Below are 9,293 nucleotides of genomic sequence, written 5' to 3'. Positions count from 1 at the left end.
CCATTTGGAGAGAAGGCTGAGTGTTCAGTCATCGCACAGCCCAGAGAAACATGGTCCCCCTGCCTTTCGCAGTTTTATGATGAGTCTCTCTCCGTCTCACAGGCCAGTTATTACTCATGATTGCTGGTCACTGATGAAGCTCAAACAAACGTGAGGCACACTCCACATACCACACGCACACACACACACACACACACAAATATTTGCCTTGCTCGCACAGCCGGGATGAAGATGCCATTTCCAGCTGGCAGGAGCCACATGGCCAGACATCCTCAGCGGCCTCTGAGCTGCTTTGATGATTTTCTTCTTCTGGGATTAGCATCCACGGCAAAGAAGTTGGCTGCCCGCTTGCCACAGGAGACATGGAAGAGGAACCCCCTGCCAGAGCCAGATCCGGGGGGCTTCCCCTTCCTGGCTCCAGCCCTGGGTCACCGTGGCTGGCCCCAGTTTGGCCTGATGACAGGGCTTTCCGAAGGTGTATTTTTACCCTCTGGACAAATAGCCTGTTGGGAGGAGTGGGGCCTTTTTATGAGTTGAGGTACTCAGGGCTGGAAAATAAACAGGCAGCTAATGAGACCTTCTGGACACGGGCATAAATAATAACAAAGGAAACATCTGGCCCTCGGGCCCACACCCCAGCGGAGGGGATATAAAAGCTGCCGTCCAGCTGGTGACCGGTCAGACCTGGGGAACTCCGGCTGCGGTCCTGACCTGCGCCCTGACCAGCGGGGACCATGGGGTGCTGCCCGGGGGACTGCTTCACCTGCTGCGGTGAGGAGCAGGACTGCTGCGAGATGTGCTGCTGCCAGACCGGCTGCTGCGGCTGCTGCGGGTCCTGCTGCGGCTGCGGGGGCTCGGGCTGCGGAGGCGGCTGCTGCGGGTCCTCCTGCTGCGGCGGGTCTGGCTGCTGCGGAGGCGGCGGCTCCGGCTGCGGCGGCGGCTCCGGCTGCGGGGGCGGCTGCTGCGGGTCCTCCTGCTGCGGGTCCAGCTGCTGCGGCTCCTCGGGGTGCTGCGGCCCTGTGTGCTGCCAGCCCACGCCCGTCTGCGACACGAAATGAAGAGCTCCCCGTGCCCCCTCCGCGGAGGCCGCCCCACGGGATGCGTCCACCCATCTGCTCCGGGCGAGGCCCCTCGTCTCCAGGACCTTCCAGGACAGTGTCTTGCCTCCCGTGGTGGTATTTGTAGAGGCGGCTTGTTTCTCCGGCGCCCGGCCTGGTCTTTCAAGGCCCTGAGAGCTAGAGCCACGTGCTGGTGAGGAATTGAAACTGGGTGCCACCCAAAGCGACCCCCGAAGCTGAAAGGGGGCATCCCCGCGGCTGGCTTGACATTCACGAAGTTACGTGGTCACCGTGAGCCTCCTCTCATTCAAGGCGCCCCTGGGACTGACCCCTCCTCGTCAGCTTTCGGAGGCGTTTGAGACGCACAGATTCCTCTCTGTTAACTTCTTAATAAATGCGAGCACGCTGGCATAACCACACTAGTTCTGCCGCCTCTTCCTTCGCCCCCTCTTGGGCACTGGGCCAGAAAAATGCGCTCTGGCGTCCACAATAGGCGCTTCTGACAAGCAGTTCGTGGATCGCCTACATCAGAACCCCCAGGGGTAGGTAGTTAAGGGGAGCCCTCCCTGAGCCAGGCAGAATCAGCATTCAGAGGCGGGGGCCTGGAAGCCTGTGTTTCTCACAAGGACTCCAGGTTTTCTTACCATTGAGGCCTGAGAACCACACGTGCAGACTGAAGTTCTACGTGAGCTTCACTTGGGGAGGCTTTTAAACGAACAGGTCCTTGGGCTTTGCTGCTAGAGGTTTTATCCATTAGCTCGAGGGTGGAGGCCCTGGGAGCTGCATTTTTATTTTTAAAAATATATTTTTATTGATTTCAGAGAGGAAGGGAAAGGGAGAGAGAGAGAGAACATCAATGATGAGAGAGAATTGGTTGGCTGCCTCCTGCACAACCCCTACTGGGGACTGAGCCTGCAACCCAGGCATGTGCCCTGACCTGGCATTGAGCGGTGACCTCCTGATTCTCTGAGCCACCCCGGCTGGCTGGGGCCTGCATTTTTAAAAGTTCCCAGGAAAATGCTGATGCTGGCCAAGTTTAACCTGAGCGAGGTGCCTGGCTGCCTCCTGTGTTGTAGTTCTAGAATGGTTCCGTCGGAGGCTTCGGGTTTGGTCAGAACTTTCTAGCAAAGTCAGGGGAGAGAAGGCTTGATAAGACAAGCTTGGTTCTAAATGGAAGGGATTCCTGTAGCAAAATTTTGACAACACACAGGTTCTAAGGATGTTCTGGGTAGTTCAGGTCCTTCCTCCAGCCTCATGCTTCAGCAAAGTCTCCCTTTTCTGGGTTAGGTTTTCATATCCGGATACCAGCTGCTTTCCTTCTGCTTAAGATCCAGGGAGGGGAAGGGTGAGCATCTGTCTGCTAAATGGAGCCTGACCCAGCTATGTGTGGGTTTGGCTGGAAGGTTAAAATTCAAGAAGTAGTTGATTCAACCTCTTGCTGAATATGACCTTGAGTTGCTACATGTGGAATAAAATTGATTCTGCTCTTGTACTGGGAGAATAATACTTATTTTTATTCCTACAAAGCAATGCTTTATTCAATAAACAAAAATATTTTATGATTATAAGCATAGCAATGATTCTTAAAAATATATAAAAAATATAGAAAAATATAAAGAAGACATAATAGCCACTCAAATTCTCACCACTTGGGCTTTATTACTAATACTAGAGGCCCAGTGCACGAAATTTGTGCACGGTGGGGGGGGGTTCCTCAGCCTAGCCTGCACCCTCTCACAATCCAGGACTCCTCGGGGGATGTCCAACTGCCGGTTTAGGCCTGATCCCGGCCTGTCAGACATTCCTCTCTCAACCCGGGACCGCTGGCTCCTAACTGCTCACCTGCCTGCCTGCCTAATTGCCCCTAACCCCTCTACCTGCCTGCCTGATTGCCCCTAACCACTCGCCTGCCTGCCTGATCACCCCTAACTGCTTGCCTGCCTGCCTGATCATCCCTAACCATCTCTGCCTGCCTTCTTGACCACCTCTAACTGCTCGTCTGCCTGCCTGATTGCCCCTAACCGCCTCTGCCTTGGCCCCGCACCCAGGACCCAGGCTTCTCTCCTCCAGCTGGCCGCAGGCAACCGGGACCCAGGCTTCCCTCCTCCTGGCTGGCCACAGGCACCCGGGACCCAGGCTGGCTTTGCCCAGGCCGGCACAGGCACCCAGGACCCCAGGAGGCACTGCCCGGGCCCTTTGCTTTGTCAGGAAGGATGTCCAGAAGATATCCAGTCTATCCTGTCTAATTAGCATATTACCCTTTTATTAGCATAGATGTATCTTTCCAGACTCCTTTCTAAGCATTTTTACAATAAAACTAGGATTATGCTGCTTGCTTTTAAATTTTTTTGTTTCATTTTTTATAAGCTAACTTGGAGATATAATTTACATGTAATAAATTACTCCCATTTTAGTGTAGTTTGATGAGATTTGGACAATTGTATATATTTAACCACTATGGCATTCAAGATCTAGAATTTTCCATCATCCCTCAAATTCCCCAGTGTCCTTTTGCAGGTAGTGTCCCCTCGACCTGACCCCAATCTCAGACAACCATTGATCTGCTTTATGTCACTATAAATTTCACCATCTCTAGAATTTCATATAAATGAAATCATTTGTGGTGAACTTTTTCACTTAGAATACATTTTTTATATATATTTTATTGATTTTTTACAGAGAGGAAGGGAGAGAGACAGAGAGCCAGAAACATCGATGAGAGAGAATCATCGATCAGCTGCCTCCTGCACACCTCCCACTGGGGATGTGCCCACAACCCAGATACATGCTCTTGACCAGAATCGAACCTGGGACCCTTCAGTCCTCAGGCCAACGCTCTATCCACTGAGCCAAACCGGTTTCGGCAGAATAACATTTTTAAATATTTATTCATGTTGCTGTAGCTCTCAATAGCTCATTCCTTTTTATTGAATGAATAAGCTACATTGTATAAATAAACTACATTAAAATATGCATCTACTGATGGGCATTTGGGTTGTCTACAGTTTTTTGCTATTATGAATAAAGCTGTTATGAATATTCATGTACAAATTTTTGTGTGGACATATATTTTCTTTTATTTAGGATAAATTTCTAGGTGTTGGATTGCTGGGCAAATAGTAAGTGAATGTTTCACATTATAAAAAACTACCCACCTGTTTTGCAAAGTGGTTGCACCATTTTGTATATCTGGGAGTTCCAGTTGCTCCATGTTCTTGCTAACACTTGATATTGTCAGTCTTTTAATGTTTAGCTGTTCTAGCAAGTATCTAATGATAGTTCCTTGTGTTTTAATTTTTTTGCATTAAAAATTCTAGTAGCATTTTCAGTATCTTGCTTTGGAAGAGAATTTGAGATTTGACTCTGCCCTGATTCAGTTTTAGACTCTACTATTTAGGTCATTGTTTGCTCTGCCTGAAATTGGCCTCTGTAACCCCTAGGACAAAGCCACAGTCAGAGCAGAAGCATGCCAAAGGGACAAAGTTGCCAAGAGGCCAACTGGTCTACATTGAGCAATTATGATTAAGAGCAGCTGATTCTTTCGTTGCTCATGACCATGGCCTCATGGAAGCATGAATGGAAGGTAGTAATTTCTTTGAATTATTGACAGAGATTTGCTCCTCTTGTCCATGGAGGTCCTCATTCACTCATTCAACAAATATTAATAGTGAACTGCCTACGTATCAAACACCACTCTGGGTGCTGGGTTTACATCAGGGGATAAACAAAATTCTTATCCTCCTAGTGCTTATATGGCATCAAGGGAGCCAAGAGCTACAGAAGACAATAAAGCAGGAATGGGCTAGATAGTTAAAAGAGCAGCTTATTCCAGTTAGCAGGGAAGGATTCTTGGAGGAGATGACATTCTAGCATAATGAATGATGCTATGCAAGTTTTCTGGCTGAGAGCCTTTATGAGGGATTTTTTTGGGTGGGGCATCTCCATCTGGAATTTCATTGCTGGTTTAGCTGAGGAAGAGAAGGTGGATGGAGAGAAGAACTGGAAATGTGGAGATCAGGGTCTTGGGGTCTTCTCCTTGCCTTATCCACTGCAATGCTTTCTAAAATTCTTTTCCTCTATTGCTGAGATCCACATCTCAAAGAATGGCACTCCCTATTCCTAATCTTTCACTTTCAACCACTAAGCCCTGTAGATTCTGTCTCTTTAAAACATCTTATATCACTCTAGTCCCAAGGCACTGGTTAGTTCACCATGAAGCTTTTGGGTAATTGCCCCAGACCCCTAATGGTCGGCCCACTTCCAGACTCACCCTTTTTCAATCCCTTCTCCACAGCCAGAGAGATATTTCCAAAGGGCAGACCTGGCCAAGTTACTCCCCTGCTTAAAACCTCCAGGTGTCAATATAAAATTCAACTTATTACCATGGTTCATAGGTTTTTCATGATTGAGTGGCTAGTAACCCCTCTAGACCCATCACTATCCTTTCCTATCCTCTTACACTTTTCCTCTCAGCTTTGGAACCATTCGCTGCTCCCCAAATGCGTCATGCTCTCTTAAGAAGCCTTCCCTAACTCCCTCAAAACCACATTGCTGTTTCTCCTGGGTGCCCACAGAGCACCCATGCATCCAGGTGTTGTAGCACTTGTACATATACTGTACCATAATTGCTTATGGCAGTATCTTTCTTCTAAACTTGAGCTCCTTATGGAATTGCAACTTATTCATTCTGTATCATCACACAAAACCCACTGATGGCTGGGTTGGTTGGATGAATAAAATTGAAATTGGGCAAATGATTGCATAAATTAATGAATGAAGAGAAGAATGGTGAATGAATGGAAAAATGGTTCAGCTTTTCCAAAGCCGCCTTTTGTATTGATGTTGAAAGCACAAGGTGGAGGCAAGATGGGGCCTCAGTGAGCAGGGATATCAGTCCTTGGTGTTTAGAAACTTAGGGTTTGTTTCCCACATCATGTCTCTCTCAAGCAGTAGCATTGACACAATGCTTTGAGAAAGCATTTGTGTTTTTGCTTTTGTTCATAATGCTTTTGTAAAAAAAAAATACCTGTCTTTCTTCTTTACCCTTTGGGTCTTGGATGTATCTTTCTTCTAGGAGCTGCTAAAATCACCAAAGGACAATAGAGTATACAGGTGTCTTATTAGAAAGTTGTACACCTGAAATTTATATTTATTAACCAATGTTATTCCAATACATTTAATTTTAAAAAATCACCAAATGCGCCCTGACCAGTTTGGCTCAGTGGCTAGAGCGTCGGCCTGTGGACTGAAGAGTCCCAGGTTCGATTCCGGTAAAGGGCATGTCCCTTGGTTGCGGGCACATCCCCAGTAGGGTGTGTGCAGAAGGCAGCTAATCGATGTTTCTCTCTCATGGATGTTTCTAACTCTCTATCCCTCTCCCTTCCTCTCTGTAAAAAAATCAATCAAATATATATATATTTTTAAATCACCAAATGCAAGAAGAACTCTGGAGGTCTACTGGATGCTTGAGGTGGGGGTGAGAGGAAGGAAAAAAAGGAAACAGAAGCAGAATGGCTAGGCCAAGTGCCCTCCAGGGACAGGCAGAGCCAGCGGTCTGGGGCACAGAACAGGACGAAGCCTGTGACATGTGGCTTTGACAAAGGCTCCTGAGAAAGGTCTGTCCAGACAGGACGGTGAGGGGGAAGAAGAGCAGCTCTAGATTAGGAGGCAAGCCATGTGTGATCTTTAGCAAGTGACAAACTTTTGGATTCCAATTCCCCCTTCCTTTCCTTCATCTGTAATGGAAGAAGAAGTTTCCCTATCTCATGGGATTGCTGATGGTTTTAAATAAGATCACTGCTATAAAGTGCAGTCATTTGAGATCCATCCCAGATATCCCCTCTTCCACAGAGTTCGTCACCGGTCCTCTCACTAATCCCCGTATGTCTATTGTTAAGTTTATCATTGCATGGCGATGAGTTTGCCTGTACACTTGTCTGCCCACCAGAGAGTGAGATCTATGAGAATGAGTGAGTAGGTCTTATGCATGGGCATCCCCTGTATCCAGCTCAGGGCCCGGTACAGAGGATAGAAGATGGATAAACAATAAGTTCTTTTCTTCCCTGTTCATGATGCTCAGAGATACAGAACCTTGAAGGTGATGATGCTTATTCCAAGATGGCCTATAACTCCCGGGACTCCACATTTAGCAAGTCAATAAACAAACAGCTTCTTTATGGGTAGATAAACAACCGCAGGTCAACAAACCTTGGCATAATAAGATGTTCCTCTGAAAAGTGGCCCAAACAGCAACGAGGAAAAGACGCAGGAGCTCAACACACCATATGCCGGTGAGGGGGTATAAAAGGGAGGGCCCCAGGGAGCTGTGCCAGACAGGCAGCCACCTCGCAGCACTCACCAGGGAGCAGAGGCACCTCCATCATGTCTGGAAACTGCTGTTCTAGGAAATGCCCCTCCGTGCCAGCCATCTCTCTCTGCTCCACGGAGGTGAGCTGCAGAGGGCCCGTCTGCTTGCCCAGCTCCTGCCAGAGCCAGACGTGGCAACTGATGACCTGTCAAGATGGCTGCGGAGCATCCAGCTGTGGCCCACAATGCTGTCAGCCCTCCTGTTCCGTGAGCAGCTGTGCCCAACCCGTGTGCTGCGAGGCCACCACGTGTGATCCCTGCTGTTCCGTGAGCAGCTGTGTCCAACCCGTGTGCTGTGAGGCCACCACGTGTGATCCCTGCTGTTCTGTGAGCAGCTGTGTCCAACCCGTGTGCTGCGAGGCCACCACATGTGAGCCTTCTTGCTCCGTGAACAGTTGCTGCCAGCCTGTGTGCTGCGAGGCTGCTTCCTGCCAACCGGTCCTCTGTGTGCCCACCCCCTGCCAGCAAGTTGTTTGTGAGCCCAGCTGCTGCCCAGCTGTCTGCACTGTGCCTAGTTCTTGCCAACCAGTGGTCTGTGAACCTGCTTGCTGTCAGCCCGTGTGCCCCACGCCCAGCTGCTGCCCATCCATCTGCTCCGTGGGCAATAGCTGCCAGGCTGCTTGCTGTGAGCCCAGTCCCTGTGAGCCATCCTGCTCCGGGCCCAGCATCTGCCAGCCGGCTCCCTGTGTGACTCTGGTCTGTGAGCCTGTCTGCCTTCGCCCCGTCTGCTGTGTTCCGAGCCCTTGGGAAGCACCTTGTGTCTCTAGCACTTGCCAAGAGCCCTCGTGTTGTGTCTCCAGCATCTGCCAACCCATCTGCTCAGAGCCCAGGCCCTGCTCACCAAGTGTCTGTGTGCCTCGTCCATGCCAACCTGCTTGCTACCTAGTCCAGAGCCGTCAGTCCATCTGCTGTGAGCCTGTTTCCTGCCCATCTCCCTCCTGCCAGCCTCCCTGCTGCCGCCCGGGGTCTTCTGCATCTGCCATCTGCCAACCGACTTACCCTCGGACTTACTACATACCCAGCTCCTGCAAACCGTCTTGCACGACGTCGGTCCCCTACCGCCCAATCTACCGCTCAATCTACTCTGGACCCCTCACCTACAGGCAGCCGTATGTGACGTCCATCTCCTACCGCCCTGCCTGCTACCGCCCTTGTTACTCCATCCTGCGCCGCCCGACCTATATCACTTCATTCTCCTACCGCCCGATGAGCTCCTGCCTGCCTTGTGCTAACTCCTGCAAAAGAGATTGCAAAAAGTCCACTTCCAGCCAACAGGATGGTGCCGACTCCACTCCCGGCAAGGCCGAAGTCTCAGAGGACAATCCCTGCCAGCCCACGGAGGCCAACTCCACCAGCCCAACCACCCGTGAGGCCACAGCCAGCCAGCCTGCTGCCGCCAAGCCTGCCAACCGCTGAACGGACCTCAGCCCACCAATTCCTGCAAAGCAAACCTCCGACTAGAGAGGAAGCTTGACTGGCCCCCCCCACCCCCCCCCCCCACCCCCGAAGCGCAGCACGACGTAGCTAGAATCTTTTTCTTTCTGCAGCATCACTCCCCATCTGCTTATGTTTCAAATAACTCTTCGGAAATGACAGCATCTGAATGGCCCACATGAAGGCCTCCTGGGCACTGAGAGGACACTCTGGGTGCCTGTCTGCTGCTGTCATTGAGCTGTGCCACATCGTCTCAAGTCTCTTTCCTGGCTACATTGCTTCCAGTCCTCCTGCCTGTGCTCCCCCGCTGTGTGTGCTCATGCTCCTTGGGGACCTCCTCAGTGAGAGAGGGTATTTAACTGTCCAATAAACATGGCTGAGTTGAAGCGACATGCTGTTTTCACCTCTCTCTTGTTAATGCCATCACCTCATCAG

At 50.2% G+C, this 9,293-nt stretch overlaps 2 protein-coding genes across 2 annotated transcripts; both read left to right on the top strand.

Annotated features, from left to right (window-relative positions):
• Positions 1–244: 244 nt before the first annotated feature.
• LOC132217877 (keratin-associated protein 17-1) lies at positions 245–1,470 on the top strand. Its single transcript, XM_059668303.1, has one exon. The coding sequence runs from the start codon at positions 735–737 to the stop codon at positions 1,056–1,058; it is 324 nt and encodes a 107-aa protein (XP_059524286.1). The 5' UTR covers positions 245–734; the 3' UTR covers positions 1,059–1,470.
• Positions 1,471–7,439: 5,969 nt separating this feature from the next.
• Positions 7,440–8,840, top strand: LOC132217876 (keratin-associated protein 16-1). Its single transcript, XM_059668301.1, has one exon. It carries the CDS (start codon positions 7,440–7,442, stop codon positions 8,838–8,840), a length of 1,401 nt encoding a protein of 466 aa, XP_059524284.1.
• Positions 8,841–9,293: the final 453 nt, after the last annotated feature.

Source organism: Myotis daubentonii, chromosome 16 (genome assembly GCF_963259705.1).
Source record: "Myotis daubentonii chromosome 16, mMyoDau2.1, whole genome shotgun sequence".
In the NCBI taxonomy this organism is placed as follows: Eukaryota; Metazoa; Chordata; class Mammalia; order Chiroptera; family Vespertilionidae; genus Myotis; species Myotis daubentonii.
This window is presented reverse-complemented; position numbering and strand designations above follow the sequence as displayed.

What these genes read in the sequence shown, in the direction of transcription:
- LOC132217877 (XM_059668303.1), top strand. Translation starts at nt 735, where the DNA reads ATGGGGTGCTGCCCGGGGGACTGCTTCACCTGCTGCGGTGAGGAGCAG.
- LOC132217876 (XM_059668301.1), top strand. Translation starts at nt 7,440, where the DNA reads ATGTCTGGAAACTGCTGTTCTAGGAAATGCCCCTCCGTGCCAGCCATC.